This window comes from Symphalangus syndactylus, chromosome 14 (genome assembly GCF_028878055.3).
Source record: "Symphalangus syndactylus isolate Jambi chromosome 14, NHGRI_mSymSyn1-v2.1_pri, whole genome shotgun sequence".
NCBI lineage: Eukaryota > Metazoa > Chordata > Mammalia > Primates > Hylobatidae > Symphalangus > Symphalangus syndactylus.
In genome coordinates this window covers 65,304,476-65,321,089 of record NC_072436.2, presented here as the reverse complement: position 1 = coordinate 65,321,089, position 16,614 = coordinate 65,304,476, and the positions used below count along the sequence as shown (strand labels likewise).

The window sequence follows — 16,614 nt, the reverse complement described above, 5'->3', positions numbered from 1 at the left end:
AAATTGTTTCTGACATGTCTTGATAATTACAAAGTGTAAATACAGATGTATGGTGACATTGTTAAGTCAAATAATACAGTATAGATGGAAGCAGATAAACCAAAAGATGTAGCAGAAATTATGATTAGATAATATCCATTTAGTTTAGTTTTTTTTTTTTTTTTTTTTGAGAGAGTCTCACTCTGTCACCCAGACTGGAGTGCAGTGGTGTTGTCTCAGCTCACTGCAACCTCCACCTCCCAGGTTCAAACGATTCTCCCACCTCAGCCTCCCGCGTAGCTGGGACTACAGGTGCATGCCACCACACCCGGCTAATTTTTGTATTTTTAGTAGGCATGGGGTCTCACTAGGTTGGCCAGGCTGATCTTGAACTCCTGAACTCGTGATCCGCCCGCCTTGGCCTCCCAAAGTGCTGGGATTACAGATGTGAGCCACTGTGTCTGGCCTAATTTTCCTTGAAATTACATTTCAATAGTGCTTTTTTTTTTTCTTAAGAATTTGAAATTTACTTACAACCAATGCCTTAATAGTGCTAGTTTACATGATTTCTCCCCTAAAACCTATCACCAGTGCCTTCTCGGAGTGTTTCTCATGGCAGTCTGAGTTACTTGGGAAGGATCACCTGAGTCCTCCCTCTTCTCACCCCTCCACTCCTCCTGTCCTGCCCATCAGTTGTTCTGTCAGTGTTATTCTCAGACCACACAGCTGGTGGCAGCATCTTCAACCTAAGCTGCTGCCCACCTCCAGCCAGCCCATAGCTCTCACTCTTGGTCCCCCTTAGTATGTTCTCAAAGCAGGAAAAGCAACAACTGATTTTTTTTTTTTTTTTTTTTTTTTTTTTTTTTTGAGAGTCTCCCTCTGTCGCCCAGGCTGGAGTGCAGTGGTGCAATCTTGGCTCACTGCAACCTCTGCCTTCCAGGCTCAAGCAATTCTCATGCCTCAGCCACCTGAGTAGCTGGGACTACAGGCGTGCGCCACCACCCCCAGCTAATTTTTGTATTAGTAGAGACAGGGTTTCACCAGTTGGCCAGGCAGGTCTGGAGCTCCTGGCCCCAAGTGATCCACCTGCCTCTGCCTCCCAAAGTGTTGGGATTACAGGTGGGAGCCACTGTGCCCAGCTGCAACAACTGATTTTTTTTTTTTTTTTTTTTTTTTGAGACAGTCTTGCTCTGTCGCCTAGGCTGGAGTACAGTGGCGCGATCTCGGCTCACTGCAACCTCCGCCTCCTGGGTTCAAGCAATTCTGCTGCCTCAGTCTCCCAAGTAGCTGGGACTACAGGCATGTGCCACCATGCCTGGCCAATTTTTGTATTTTTAGCAGAGATGGGGTTTCACCATATTGGCTAGGCTGGTCTCGAACTCCTGACCTTGTGATCTGCCCATCTGCCCACCTTGGCCTCCCAAAGTGCTGGGATTACAGGCTTGAGCCACCATGCCCAGCCTATTTGGCTTCATTTAGTGGAATTTTTCATCTTGAAAGTTGTTCCTTATTAAACATATATATGTATAAAACATATATATGTTTAATATATGTTTATTATTTAATATATATATTATTATATATATATAATTAAACATATATATATTTTTTTTTTTTTTTTATTTTGAGACAGAGTCTTGCTCTTGTTGCCCAGGCTGGAGTGCAGTGGCGCTATCTCAGCTCAACGCAACCTCCGCCTCCCGGGTTCAAGCGATTCCTCAGCCTCCCGAGTAGCTGGGGTTATAGACATGCATGCACCACCATGCCCGGCTAATTTTTTTGTATTTTTAGTAGAGACGAGGTTTTTCCATGTTGATCAGGCTGGTCTCGAACTCCCGACCTCAGGTGATCCGCCCGCCTTGGCCTCCCAAAGTGCTGGGATTATAGGCGTGAGCCGCTGCACCAGGCCTAAACATATTTTTTTTAACCCTTATTTGTGTCCGTTCTGTATCTTGATTGTGCAAAATAACCAGGTCAGGAAAATCTCATGGATTCTAGTTCTTATTTATTTGTTTTTTGAGACTGGATCTTGCTCTGTCACCCAGGCTGGAGTGCAGTGGCACGATCATAGCTCACTGCAGCCTCAACCTTCTAGGCACAAGTGATCCTCTAGCCTCAGCCTCCCAAGTATCTGCAACTACAAGCATGTACCCCCACGCCTGGCTAATTTATTTTTTGTAGTAGAGACAGTGTCTCACCCTGTTGCTCAGACTGGTCTCAAACTCCTGGCCTTAAGCAGTCCTCCTGCCTCAGCCTCCCAAAGTGCTTGGATTACAGGCATGAGCCACTGTCCTGGCCTAGTTCTTAATTCTAAAAAATACTGTTGCTCATTTAATTTTACAGAGTATTAGAGGCAGGGGGGATTTCTTGCATATGTTGCTTCTGTATTTTATCTCATGAACTATCAGGGTAATTTGATTCTTTTCTCCTTATTCTAGGTTTGTGAAGTTTTCTATGCCCAGTGTTCCTGACTTCGAAACGCTATTCTCACAGGTTCAGCTCTTCATCAGTACTTGTAATGGGGAGCACATTCGATATGCAACAGACACTTGTAAGCTAAGTAACATTTTATTCTCCATTGAAAATATTTTGCCCTTGTGGTTATATTTATATTTTGAATATTTTGTTATTGTATCTAGTTGCTGGGCTTTGCCATCAGCTAACAAATGCACTTGTGGAAAGAAAACAGGTAAGAAATACTATTCAAGTATTCCTAGTTTTGTTATAATATGTAACTAGCTTACACAATGAATTACTTTATTAAGATTCCAGTTAGTACTGAGCATCCACCACCTAGATATCTGTGGTCACTTGTGAGCACTCACAGCCATTGCTGTAAGCACAAGCAGCCCCCGTGTCCCCTGAATGAGGTGGGGGCACAGGGTGTTTGGCGCCTCAGGGAGGCTGCTGCTGGAACTACCAAGTAGTTGGAATTACCAAGCCAGTACCCTTTATGTTGTAATATGCTGGGTTTTATCTGTTACATTTTTTCTTTTAACTTTTAATTAGAACATTATTTTAGCCTTACAAAAAGCTTCAAAGATAATATAAAAAATTCTCATACATTTCACCTAGATTTTCCAAATGTTAACATTTTACCACATTCTTTTTTTTTTTCTCTTCCTCTTTTATTCTGAGCCATTGTAAAGTAAATTGCAGATTTGCTATTGCTGTTCTGTATCCCTAAGTACTTCAGTGGGTAAAGCCTAAAAATTAGGACATTCTCTTACATAGCACAGTGTAATGGTCAGCATCCAGAAATGAACTCTTTTTTTTTTTTTTTTTGGAGACAGAGTCTCGATTTGATGCCTGGAGTGCAGTGGTGCCATCTCTGCTCACTGCAACCTCCGCCTTCCAGGTTCAAGCAATTCTCCTGCCTCAGCCTCCTGAGTAGCTGGGGGCTACAGGTGCATGCTGCCACACCCAGCTAATTTTTTGTATTTTAGTAGAGACGGGGTTTCACCATGTTGCCAGGCTGGTCTCGAACTCCTGAGCTCAGGCAATCCTCCCCCCTTGGCCTCCCAAAGTTACAGGCGTGAGCCACCACGCCCGGCCCAGAAATGAACATTAATATAATGCATCAACAAATTGACAGACCCCATTTAGATTTTCTACCAGTGAAAAGGACTGTCTTTTGCTATAAAAGGACATTAGCTGTTTGGACAGTGTACTATATAGCAAAAGAAAACCGTGGACCATGGATTGCATTACATTGCTTTGTCTCTTTAGTGTCCCTTAATTTGAACAGTTATTTCATTCTTTATCTTTTATAATACTGACACAATTTATAACGTGGATTTTTAAAAAATTTATTTAGTTATTTATTTTTTTTGAAATGGAGTCTCATTCTGTTGCCTAGGCTGGAGTGCAGTGGTGTGATCTCAGCTCACTGCAACCTCCACCTCCCGGCTTCAGGCGATTCTCGTGCCTCAGCCTCCTGAGTAGCTGGGACTACAGGCGCATGTCACCTTTCCCAGCTGATTTTTGTTTTGTTTTGTTTTTTGAGATAGAGTCTCGCTCTGTCACCCAGGCTGGAGTGCAGTGGTGCGATCTCGGCTCACTGCAACCTCTGCCTCCTGGGTTCAAGCAATTATCCTGCCTCAGCCTCCCAAGTAGCTGAGATTACAGGTGCCTGACACCATGCCCGGCTAATTTTTGTATTTTTAGTAGAGACAGGGTTTCACCATGTTGGCCAGGCTGGTCTCGAACTCCTGACCTCAGGCGATCCACCTGCCTCGGCCTCCCAGTGATTTTCGTATTTTTAATAGAGGTAAGGTTTTGCCATGTTGGCCAGGCTAGTCTCTAGAATCCTGACCTCTGGTGATCTGCCTGCTTCAGCCTCCCAAAGGGCTGAGATTACAGGTGTGAGCCACTTCACCCAGCCAGGTGTTTCTTTTTAATTTGAAAGTAAATTTAAAATTAGTGGTTTGAAAGAGGCTGAAAATAGGACCAGTTGTTATTTTGTAGTACTAAGTAACCGTGTTTGAAAGAGATGGTTAAGAAAAATCACTAGTTTTTGAAAAAGCTGTAAGTTATTGAGCTGTTTTTAGTCTCTTCTTCATATATATTATATATATATATATATATATATATATATATATATATATATATATTTTTTTTTTTTTTTTTTTTTCGAGATGGGGTCTCGCTCTGTTGCCCAGGCTGGAGTGCAGTGGCATGATCTCAGCTCACTGCAACCTCCACCTCCCAGGTTCAAGCGATTCTCCTGGCTCAGCCTCCTGAGTAGCTGGGACCACAGGCACATGCCACCATGCCCGGCTAATTTTTGTATTTTTAGTAGAGACGGGGTTTTGCCATGTTGGCCAGGATGGTCTCGATCTCCTGACCTCGTGATCCACCCACCTTGGCCTCCCAAAATGCTGGGATTACAGGTGTGAGCCACCATGCCCAGCAATTTTGGAAGAGACTATGTTTTAGTCTTCCAAAAACTGATTATGCCTCACTTGACACTTGGTCTTGTTATTTATAATCAGGGCAGGAAACAGTCCTTTTGAAATCTATGGTGTTAGTTTTGGTAGTAATTTACTACCAAGTAAGGCATAAACTGCCTTATGGGAAAATGCCAACACCCTTAGCCACAAGTAATTTTCCTAAGTATAGGCTGTTGTCTCTTGTATAATAAGTGATTTGGAAAGTTTTCATTTGTTTAGATGTTAATATAATGAACTGTTGAGAAAGTAATACTGTTTTTGATTATTGATCTTCATTGTAAAAATAAAAGCTTTTTATGATTTAAAAAATGGTGCTGAGTTATCTAAAAATTCCAAGAAACAGCTTAAGAAAAGTTTTCTGACTTAAATGGGACAGAAATTTCCTGAAACAGTATGGAAACCTCATATTGCTATTTAAAGGAACCTATCAATTAGTGTTATTTTTTATTTGTAAGTGACAACATAAGATCCAATGTGCTGCCATCTTTGAGAACTTATCTGAAAGAGATGTCATTTCTGACAGCCCCTGCGAGGAATTGGCATCCTTAAGCAAGCCATAGACAAGATGCAGATGAATACAAACCAGCTGACCTCAATACATGCTGATCTCTGCCAGGTAAGCAACCAAAGTGTGTGATTCACAGCAAGTCAGAGGTGTAGGTTGTTTATGGGCTTGCTCAACATTGGGTTTGATAAACGAAGGCAAGTTGGCAGATATTGTGGTGTGTTATGGAAGTTGGAATATGTCGGTACATCTATTACATTCAGGTGGGTGCTGGATGCAAACGCTAGGATGGGGCTCAACTGGTAAGCTTGTCGAACAGATAGGGTAATTAATAGTTGTAACTTTTTTTTTTTTTTTTTTTTTTGAGACAGTCTCGCTTTGTCGCCCATGCTGGAGTGCAGTGGCACAATCTCAGCTCACTGCAACCTCTGCCTCCTGGGTTCAAGCAATTCTCCTGCCTCAGCCTCTCGCGTAGCTGAAACTACAGGCACCCACCACCAAGCCTAGCTAATTTTTGTATTTTTAGTAGAACAGGGTTTCACCATGTTGGCCAGGCTGGCGTTGAACTCCTGACCTCATGATCCACCCACCTCAGCCTCCCAAAGTGCTGGGATTACAGGTGTGAGCCACCACACCCGGCGCTAGTTGTAACTTTTTTTTTTTTTTTTTGAGATGGAGTCTTGCTCTGTCGCCCAGGCTGACGCGATCTCAGCTCACTGCAAGCTCCGCCTCCCGGGTTCACACCATTCTCCTGCCTCAGCCTCCCGAGTAGCTGGGACTACAGGCACCGGCTATCACGCCTGGCTAATTTTTTTGTATTTTTAGTAGAGACGGGGTTTTACTGTGTTAGCCATAATGGTCTCGATCTCCTGACCTCGTGATCCACTCGCCTCGGCCTCCCAAAGTGCTGGGATTACAGGTGTGAGCCACCGCTCCCGGCCTGTAACTTTTTTTAAAATCCCGAATCATTGTTTTAAAATTGTGGAGCCTGCCAGGTGCAGTGGCTCACGCCTATAATCCCAACACTTTGGGAGGCTGAGGCGGGTGGATCACCTGAGGTCTGGAGTTCCAGACCAGCCTGACCAACATGGAGAAACCCCGTCTCTACTAAAAAAAATTGTGGAACCTGAGACTTAACACCTAACTTCTTACACCTTAAAATGTTATTCATTTATCTTTTTCTTTTTTTTTTTTTGAAACGGAGTTTTGCTCTGTTGCCCAGGCCGGAGTGCAGTGGCATGATCTAGGCTCACTGCAAGCTCCGCCTCCCAGGTTCAAGCAATTCTCCTGCCTCAGCCTCCTGAGTAGCTGGGATTACGGACGTGTACCACTACACCCGGCTAATTTTTGTATTTTTAGTGGAGATGGGGTTTCACCATTTTGGCCAGGCTGGTCTTGAACTCCCAACTTCAAGTGATCCACCCACCTCAGCCTCCCAAAGTGCTGGGATTACAGGTGTGAACCACCATGACTGGCCTCATTTATTTATCTTATTTTGCGATGTTCGAAGTCCAGAAGGCAAAAGGGCAGGTATATAATGAAGTCTCCTTCCCATTCTGTTTGCTAGCCATCTATTTCTTCTCTCCAAAGGAAACTATGTTAGTTAATTCTCATGTATCCTTCCAAAGACTTTTTATGGACATAAAAGCAAATATGAATATTTTCTCATTTCTTACACAAATTTTAATAATCTATGCATACTCTTATGTAGCTTGCTTTTTGTATTTAACATATCTTGGAGATGATTCTGTAGTGGTACTCTACAGGTACGGAGTATTCTATAATATGAGTATGCATATTTTAGAATACAGGTTTGAGTATGCAGGTTTTAGAAGTCTGCATGGGATATTTACATTGTTCAAGAATAACATGGTATGTGGATTATTTCAAAAAATGTTCTAGTTTCATATGAAGATGTGCTTTTTAATGTTTTAAAAAAATTGTGATTGAGGTACAACATACAGACAGTAAAATACTAAAGTGTATAGCTCAGTGAATGAAATAACTTCAGATTAAGGGACACTAAAGAGACAAAGCAATGTAATGCAATCCATGGTCCACGGTTTTCTTTTGCTATATAGTACACTGTCCAAACAGCTAATGTCCTTTTATAGCAAAAGACAGTCCTTTTCACTGGTGTATGCATGTCTACACTGGGTCTCCATTAGCTAGATAACTGTTCTAAGGGCTTGCTTTCTTGAGTTGCACAATTCCCTATATTTACCTATAGGATTAATTAAAGGAACCACTTCTACTTTTATCACACCATGCTGGTCTCTTTCCATTCCACTAGTTCAGTAAAGAGAAAGAGGACACACTCTTTTTCCCTCTAATCAGATGGGTAGGGATAGGTTAAGGGATAAGTGAGTCTTGTCTGTAGAGTTCTCTATTCTCAATCATCTATAGCATGCTTGGCCTTATAGCTGTTTAGCTTTTTATAAAGAAATGCTCCCTCAGGTGAGGTGACTCATGCCTGTAATCCCAGCACATTCGGAGGCCAAGGTGGACGGATCACTTGAGGTCAGGAGTTCGAGACCAGCCTGGCCAATGTGGTGAAACCCTGTCTCTACTAAAAATATAAAAATTAGCTGGGTGTGGTGGTGCACACCTGTAATCCCAGCTACTCGGGAGGCTAATGCAGGGGAATCACTTGAACCCAGGAGGCGGGCGGAGGTTGTAGTGAGCTGAGATCACGCCACTGCACTCCAGCCTGTGTGACAGAGTGAGACTCCGTTTCAAAAAAAAAAAAAAAAGTAATGCTGTTTTCTTCTGAATGGCTAAGAAAATGGAGTACAGGTTGAGTATTCCTAATCCGAAAATTTGAAACCCAATCCAAAAATTTGAAACCCAAAATGCTCCAAAATCTGAAATCTTTAGAATGCCAACTTGGCACTCAAAGTGCTCATTGGAGCAACTGGATTTCAAGTTTTCAGATTAGGGATGCTTAACTGGTATGTATTCTGCAAATATTCCAAAATTTGAAACACTTGTGGTCCTAAGCATTTCAGATAGCAGATACATGAAATGTGTTGACATTTAGATAATTTTAGTCAATAAAATATAAAACACAATTACATTATTTGGAAATTTCTGGAATCTATGAATTTTCTCCTTCTGCTATTACCTAAGTAAAATTAAAGTGATGATTTAATATCAATTTGTTCACAGCTTTGTTTGCTAGCAAAATGCTTTAAGCCTGCCCTTCCATATCTTGACGTGGATATGATGGATATCTGTAAAGAGAATGGAGCCTATGATGCAAAGCACTTTTTATGTTACTATTATTATGGAGGGATGATCTATACTGGGCTGAAGAACTTTGAAAGAGCTCTCTACTTTTATGAACAGGTAATCTTCTCTCTAAAAATTAGCTGAGGTTCTTCTGAACTTGTGTGATCCAAAAAGTGCTCCCATAGGTTTGTGGCTAGAGTGGACTGATCCCAGGGCCTCCGTTTCAGGTGGTGGTCCTTTCAGAGACTCCTTCTCTGTGATCATGTAAATGGTGGTAACCTGATCCCTAAGTTGAGGAGCAGTGCCAGTGCATAGAAGAGCGCTTGTCGGGGGGTTCCAATCTCGGCTTGCACTTATACCTTATCTGATTTGGAATAAGTTATGACATCTCTTGACCTTTATAGCTTCCTTTGCATATAAGGAAGAGATTGAACTGAGTGATCTTGGGTATGTCTTATTCTAAAACCATGTGTGGTATTTTGTTAAGTTTTATTTAATCAGTGAAACATTCTCTTGATTCAAAATTTAAAGGGTATAAAAGAGTACACAGTAAAAGTCCCTCCCACCCTTTGTCTGTGTAATGAAACACAGTACACAATTTGGTAGAATATTCTGGAGGTTTACTCAGACTCTGAAAAAGAGATACACATGGCCGGGCGCGGTGGCTCACGCTTGTAATCCCAGCACTTTGGGAGGCCGAGGCGGGCGGATCACGAGGTCAGGAGATTGAGACCACGGTGAAACCCCGTCTCTACTAAAAATACAAAAAAATTAGCCGGGCGTGGTGGCGGGCGCCTGTAGTCCCAGCTGCTAGGAGAGGCTGAGGCAGGAGAATGGCGTGAACCCGGGAGGCGGAGCTTGCAGTGAGCCGAGATTGCGCCACTGCACTCCAGCCTGGGCGACAGAGCGAGACTCCGTCTCAAAAAAAAAAAAAAAAGAAAAAGAGATACACAATATTATTGATAAACTACTTGTCTTAAGGTAAATTAGATGTTCGTAAGTTCCTATTTAGTTCATAGCATGTATTAAGTAATAAAGGATATTTAAAACCTTCAGAGAGCTCAGTTTAGTTGGAATTCTAATACATAATACACACACACGTATACACATCCGTGGCTCTGAACCATACCACAATGAGTGGTTGATGTGCCCTGTTGAGGGGACCTGAGGAGGGCCACCATAAGGTGCTGGTAGGCAGAGATGGTGTCATTAAAGCACGCGTCTAGTCAGGTTAAATCTTCAAGGTGACTTCTCTTTAAGACTACGCATTCAGAAAATTATAAAAATGCACTTCATAGCCACTGGATGCATTATCATTGCTGTAGCCAAATATAATAACTCATGAGCAAACTTGATCTTGAAATATCAAGATGATGTGGGTGTTAAAAAGGTAAGAGGCGGCCGAGTGCGGTGGCTCACACCTGTAATCCCAGCACTTTGGGAGGCTGAGGCTGGCGGATCACCTGAGGTCGGGAGTTCGAGACCAGCCTGACCAACGTGGAGAAACCCCATCTCTACTAAAAATACAAAATAGCTGGGCATGGTGGTGCATGCCTATAATCCTAGCTGAGCTGCTCAGGAGGCTGAGGCAGGAGAATTGCTTGAACCCAGGAGGCAGAGGTTGCAGTGAGCCGAGATCGCGCCATTGCACTCCAGCTTGGGCAACAAGAGCAAAACTCCATCTCAAAAAAAAAAAAAGAAAAGGCAAGAGACTGGGCGAGGTGGCTCACACCTGTAATCCCAGCACGTTGGGAGGCCGAGGCAGGCAAATCGCTTGAGGTCAGGAATTCAAGACCAGCCTGGCCAACATGGTGAAAATGTCTCTAATAAAAATGCAAAAATTAGCTGGGCCTGGCAGCAGGCGCCTGTAATCCCAGCTACTCGGGAGACTGAGGCAGGAGAATCTCTTTTTTTTTTTTTTTTTTTTTTTTTTTTTTTTTTGAGATGGAGTCTTGCTCTGTCGCCCAGGCTGGAGTGCAGTGGCACGATCTCGGCTCACTGCAAGCTCCGCCTCCCAGGTTCACGCCATTCTCCTGCCTCAGCCTCCCGACTAGCTGGGACTACAGGCACCCACCACCACGCCCGGCTAATTTTTTGTATTTTTAGTAGAGATGGCGTTTCACCATGTTAGCCAGGATGGTCTTGATCTCCTGACCTCTTGATCTGCCCGCCTTGGCCTCCCAAATTGCTGGGATTACAGGCGTGAGCCACCACGCCCAGCCAGGAGAATCTTGAACCAGGAGATGGAGGTTGCAGTGAGCCAAGATCGCACCATTGCACTCCAGCCTTGGTGACAGAGCAAGACTCCTTAAAAATAAAAAGGCAAGAAAGTGGCCAGGCATGGTGGCTCATGCCAGTAATCCCAGCACTTTGGGATGCTGAAGTGGGAGGATTGCTTGAGCTCAACAGTTCAAGACTGAACAACATAGTGAGCAACATAAACATAGTGAGACTCCATCTCTACAAAAAAAATTTTTTTTTTTTTTTTTGAGACAGAGTCTTGCTTTGTTGCCCAGGCTGGAGTGCAGTGGCGTGATCCCGGCTCACTGCAAGCTCCGCCTCCCTGGTTCACGCCATTCTTCTGCCTCAGCCTCCCGAGTAGCTGGGACTACAGGCACCCACCACCACACCCAGCTAATTTTTTTGTATTTTTAGTAGAGACGGGGTTTCACTGTGTTAGCCAGGATGGTCTCAATCTCCTGACCTTGTGATCCGCCCGCCTCGGCCTCCCAAAGTGCTGGGATTACAGGCGTGAGCCACCGCACCTGGCCTCTACAAAAAATTTTAAAATTAGTCAAGCATGGTGGCCCACGCCTATAGTCCCAGGTACTCAGCAGGCTGAGGCAGGAAGATTGCTTGAACCCAAGGAGTTTGAGGGTACAGTGAGCCATAATTACATCACTGTGCTCCAGCCTAGATGACAGAGAGTGAGACCCTGTCTCTCAAAAATGCATAAATAAAAATAAAATGAATTCTATCTCAATAAGGCTGTTATAAAAATAATGGGACATTTAAAAAGTATTATTGACGTATAATTAATGTGATAGATGTGGTTGGTTGCTGTTTGCTACTGTGGTATGTTCTCTTTACAGTAAGCATTCTTCTCTTGCCTAGGCTATAACTACTCCTGCCATGGCGGTCAGTCATATCATGTTGGAATCATATAAAAAGTATATTTTAGTGTCTTTGATATTACTTGGCAAAGTACAACAGCTACCAAAATATACATCTCAAATTGTGGGTAGATTCATTAAGGTAAGTTTTTTACATAAAACTGATTTCTTACGTGAGCATGTTGAGTATATAAAGAAATCGCAATGATACAGTTCTGTAACTTGGTTTTATAATGATTTCGCTCTCCTAACAGCTTCAGGTGAGCAGACATTTATTGAATGTCTCCTACACATTCTCGTTAGCTAATTGGGATGGAATATTTCTCAGGAACCCATTTTCAAACTTGTGCTCTAGATACTTACAGCTATAGGTGTTTAAGCTCCTATAACAGTTGATTTTTTTTTTTTTCCCCAGAGACAGAGTCTCGCTATGTTGGCCAGGTTGGTCTTGAACTCCTGGCCTCAAGCAGGCCTCAAGCAGTCCTTCTGCCTCTGCCTCCCAGAGTGCTGGGATTACAGGTGTGTGCCACTGAGCCTGGCCTTTATTTTGTTTTGTTATATTTCTTTTTATTTTATTTAATTTATTTATTTATTTATTTATTTATTTATTCTGAGGCAGAGTCTCGCTCTGTCGCCGAGGCTGGAATGCAGTGGCGTGATCTCAGCTCACTGCAACCTCTGCCTCCCGGGTTCAAGCGATTCTCCTGCCTTAGCCTCTCGAGTAGCTGGGACTACAGGCGTGTGCCACCATGCCCAGCTAATTTTTTGTATTTTTAGTGGAGATGTGGTTTCACTGTGTTAGCCAGGATTGTCTCGATCTCCTGACCTCGTGATCCACCTGCCTCGGCCTCCCAAAGTGCTGGGATTACAGGCATGAGTCACCATGCCTGGCCCTGTCTTCCTTCTTGCTAGCAGAAGTAGCAGATTGTCCCATTGCATCTGGTGAGGTGTGAGAAAGAGAGAGGGAGAGTTGGGAATGATGAATATTTTGATTCTTCTCTATATGATTTATCAGTAGAAAAACAGAACCACGATGAAGACGTGTGCCTTCACTAAATTCAGTGGGTTTTCACCTGCTGTGTTATTACTTGGTCTGTACTACAAAATTTTGTGGAAAATGAATTACTCCATAGTGACTTTCTATCCCTGGTCTTAAAGACCAGGCATTTGCTTTGGGTAAATTATAATTTGTAGGGTAACAGTATGTTGTTACCTGACAATATGGGATATACTTGCTTAAAAAATAGTATGTAAGTGTGTTTTTGCTTCCTATACACATTTGAGTCTTCTGAAGTTTGTTTGTTTTGTTTGTTTGTTTGTTTTTTGAGACGGAGTTTTGCTTTGTTGCCCAGGCTGGAGTGCACTGGCATGATCTTGGCTCACCGCAACCTCCACCTCCCGGGTTCAAGCGATTCTCTTGCCTCAGCCTCCCAAGTAGCTGGGATTACAGGCATGTGCTACCACTCCCGGTTAATTTTGTATTTTTAGTAGAGACGGGGTTTCTTCATGTTGGTCAGGCTGGTCTTTAACCCCTGACCTCAGGTGATTTGTCCACCTCGGCCTCCCAAAATGTTGAGATTACAGGCGTGAGCCCCCATGCCTGGCCTCTTCTGAAGTTTTAATCTTAATTTTTTCCTTCCTTTGCATCTTTAGCCTCTTAGCAATGCATACCACGAGTTAGCACAAGTGTATTCAACCAACAACCCCTCAGAACTCCGAAACCTGGTGAATAAGCACAGTGAAACCTTCACTCGCGATAACAACATGGGGCTGGTGAAGCAATGCTTGTCATCTCTTTATAAGAAGAATATTCAGAGGCTAACAAAGGTGAGGAAAGCGCCACCTTCACAGGGCAGCTCCTGACCCCCTGGGAGCCGTGTTTCCCTTTCTCTCCTTTTTCAGAGCTGAGGAAGCAGGTACAGGGATAAAGCATGGCAGGAATTCTGTGCTGAGAGAGAACTCTCTTGTGATTGGCTTCTTAGAAAGAATTTGATTTATACCTTTGGTCTTTTCAGGGCTAGAGCAGGGTATTTGGAGCAGGTGAAGAGGAAGAAAGGTAGGAGACAAGGCTACATTGGGAGGCAGTGAAAGGCAGCCTCAGAGAGGTCAGCAGCTCCAGCAGGGCAGATGAGGGATGCTAATGATGCAGACCTCGGTGCATTGTCACCAGCCTTGCAACCTGTCTGTCTGTGCTGATCTCTATTAGAACATCTTTTTTTTTTTTTTTCTCTTGACACAGTGCCTTGCTCTGTTGCCCAGGCTGGAGTGCAGTGGCATGATCTCAGCTCATTGCACCCTCTGCCTCCTGAGCTCAAGTGATCTACCCACCTCAGCCTCCCAAGCAGCTGGGACCACAGGTGTGAGCCACCACGCCCAGCTAATTTTTTGTATTTTTTGTAGAGACAAGGTTTCGCTTTGTTGGCCAGGCGGTCTCGAACCCCTGTCCTCATGTGATCCACCTGCCTTGGCCTCCCAAAGTGCTGGGATTACAGACATGAACCACCGCACCCAGCCAATGAGAACATCTTATGTGAACATAGTACTACTGGGACATTACCATTTAGGCCAGGGTTGTACAAACTTTGTGCAATTGACTTCTAGGATGTAAGCCAATTATACAATTTTTATTTTCTTCTAGGATGTAAGCCAATTCTATAATTTTTATTTTCAAGATGAAAATAACCTGCTGGGTTTTGACTATAGAAAATATGCTTAAAATCAAACGTTCAAACAGTACAGAAAAATAATGAAAAATGAAATCTTTTGTGTTTTAGGAAGGTATAGGCTGCAAGTTACACAAATCCTGTAGCTCAACAAATATAGGATTGCTTTTTTCTCTTGGGAAGTCTGGCCAGAGATGCATAGTTCACAGCTGCTGAGAACACAGTGCATCTGTTCCTGTGCACATCCTTTGGCTTGTGTCAGCCATGGTGATGGATGGTTGGGGACGAGCCAAGGAACCAGAATAGAGTAGCTGTTTGTTGCTAGGCTACCCAGCAATGGAAAAGGCTGATGGATTTGGCTATGTGAGGACTTAGGGGAGAGGTGACTTCCCCTAGCCCAATGGAGAAGCTAGAGAAGAGAGGTGGGTCGGGGTGGCTGTTGAGGTGGGCAGACCTCATACAAGGATAAAGGATCCTAAGGAGAAGAGGAAGGAAGGTGAGGAGAGGGTCAGTGGGCAAGAAAAAGAATCCTTCCAAATACTCTAGAAAGACTAGCCATAGCTTCTAGAATAGAAGGAAATCAGTAGTGAATTTGTAAAAAGTTAACTTTTATGAGAAAAATGAAGAACGTGAAAGAGAAATCAACTCAAAAATCAAAACTAGTGTAACTTGTGAGCCAGAAAAACCAGCTTGACCTACAGGTTTAAAAGACCAGGATCTAAGAGACTTAAATAACAAGCAGCCTAATTCTCTCCATAAAATTTTCTTTTTGGCCCAAGTGCCAACAGAACCATTCTAAGTAAATTTCTGTCTTTCGCCATCAAGAGGTAGCCATTAAAAAACAGCTGCACTCTGTTTGTGACTAGTAATTGAGGTTTAGATAAAAGAACCCAAATGCTAACAAACATAAAAGATAGTACATGTTACAAAAGGTGTTAAATTGCAAAATAACAAGTGAAAATTAAATAACGGTTTCAAAAATTAGTTGGGCGTGGTGGCACATACCTGTAATCCCAGCTACTTGGAAGGCTGAGGCAGGAGAATCATTTGAACCCAGGAGATAGAGGTTGCTGTGAGCCGAGATTGCGCCACTGCACTCCAGTCTGGGCGACAAAGCGAGACTCCATCTCAAAAAAAAAAAAATTTTTTTTTTGATCAAACAGGAAGAGTCTCAACTTGAAATGGTCTTTCCAGGGCTGGGGCAGTGACTCACAAAGTCATCAAGGTCCTGGGTCTTTCGTGTGTTGACACAAAGTGGTGGACTGTGGTACACTGAGCTCACAAGCACTGCCTGCCAGAGGGACCTGGGGAGGGCTACCATAAGGTATGGTGGGCAGGAACCGTGTCTTTAAAGGACATAGCTAGTCAGAAGGTTACATCTGTGATAGTGGCTGCTCCATTTTTGGCATGATGTCCCAGTGCTAAAATGAAAAGAAGGGGGAAACATCAAAGGATTTTTCCAGCCAAGTTTTTCTTACTAGAAAATCCAAAGAAGTCTCAATAGGTAGACTGTATCAGTAGGTGATGGCATGGCTGGGATGGAAGGCAGCTAGGGATGGGTTAAATCTGCCACTTCTCCCATTGAAATATTACTTTGTGTTAACATTTTAGTAGATGTTTTTTTCTTTTTTTATTTTTTTGAGACGGAGTCTTGCTCTGTCACCCAGGCTGAAGTGCAGTGTCACGATCTTGGCTCACTGCAAGCTCCGCCTCCCAGGTTCACGCCATTCTCCTGCCTCAGCCTCCCAAGTAGCTGGGACTACAGGTGCCCGCCACCACACCCGGCTAATTTTTTGTATTTTCAATAGAGACGGGGTTTCACCGTGTTAGCCAGGATGGTCTCGATCTCCTGACCTCGTGATCCGCCCGCCTCGGCCTCCCAAAGTGCTGGGATTACAAGCGTGAGCCACCGCGCCCGGCCTAGTAGATGTTTTCCTAGGTTCCTCTTCTCTGTTTCTTTTCTATGTGTATGCATAGACTCTCCCAGTTATATGTAATTGGGGTCATACTCTACGTGCTATTCTTGACCCTGCTTTTTTGTTTGTTTGGTATTTTTTCTTTTTCTTTTTTTTTTTTTTTTTTTTATGTGAGACTGAGTCTCACTCTGTTGTCCAGGCTGGAGTGCAGTGGTGCAATCTTTGCTCACTGCAGCCTCTGCCTCCTGGGTTCAA

At 43.5% G+C, this 16,614-nt stretch overlaps 1 protein-coding gene across 8 annotated transcripts in view; it reads left to right on the top strand.

The window, feature by feature from the left end:
• The window catches only part of COPS3 (COP9 signalosome subunit 3), a 36,509-nt gene that overhangs the window by 8,278 nt on the left and 11,617 nt on the right, over positions 1-16,614 (top strand). For 4 of the 8 annotated variants that reach the window (XM_055240909.2, XM_063617789.1, XM_055240911.2 and 1 more), the window contains 6 exons: positions 2,418-2,530; positions 2,619-2,668; positions 5,455-5,547; positions 8,605-8,784; positions 11,782-11,922; positions 13,434-13,607. In XM_055240909.2, coding sequence (XP_055096884.1) covers positions 2,418-2,530; positions 2,619-2,668; positions 5,455-5,547; positions 8,605-8,784; positions 11,782-11,922; positions 13,434-13,607 — 751 coding nt within the window. Of the gene's footprint in view, positions 1-2,417; positions 2,531-2,618; positions 2,669-5,386; positions 5,548-8,604; positions 8,785-11,781; positions 11,923-13,433; positions 13,608-16,614 lie in introns of those variants that run through there. The other 4 variants (XM_063617790.1, XM_063617791.1, XM_063617792.1 and 1 more) reach the window with 3 other exon arrangements.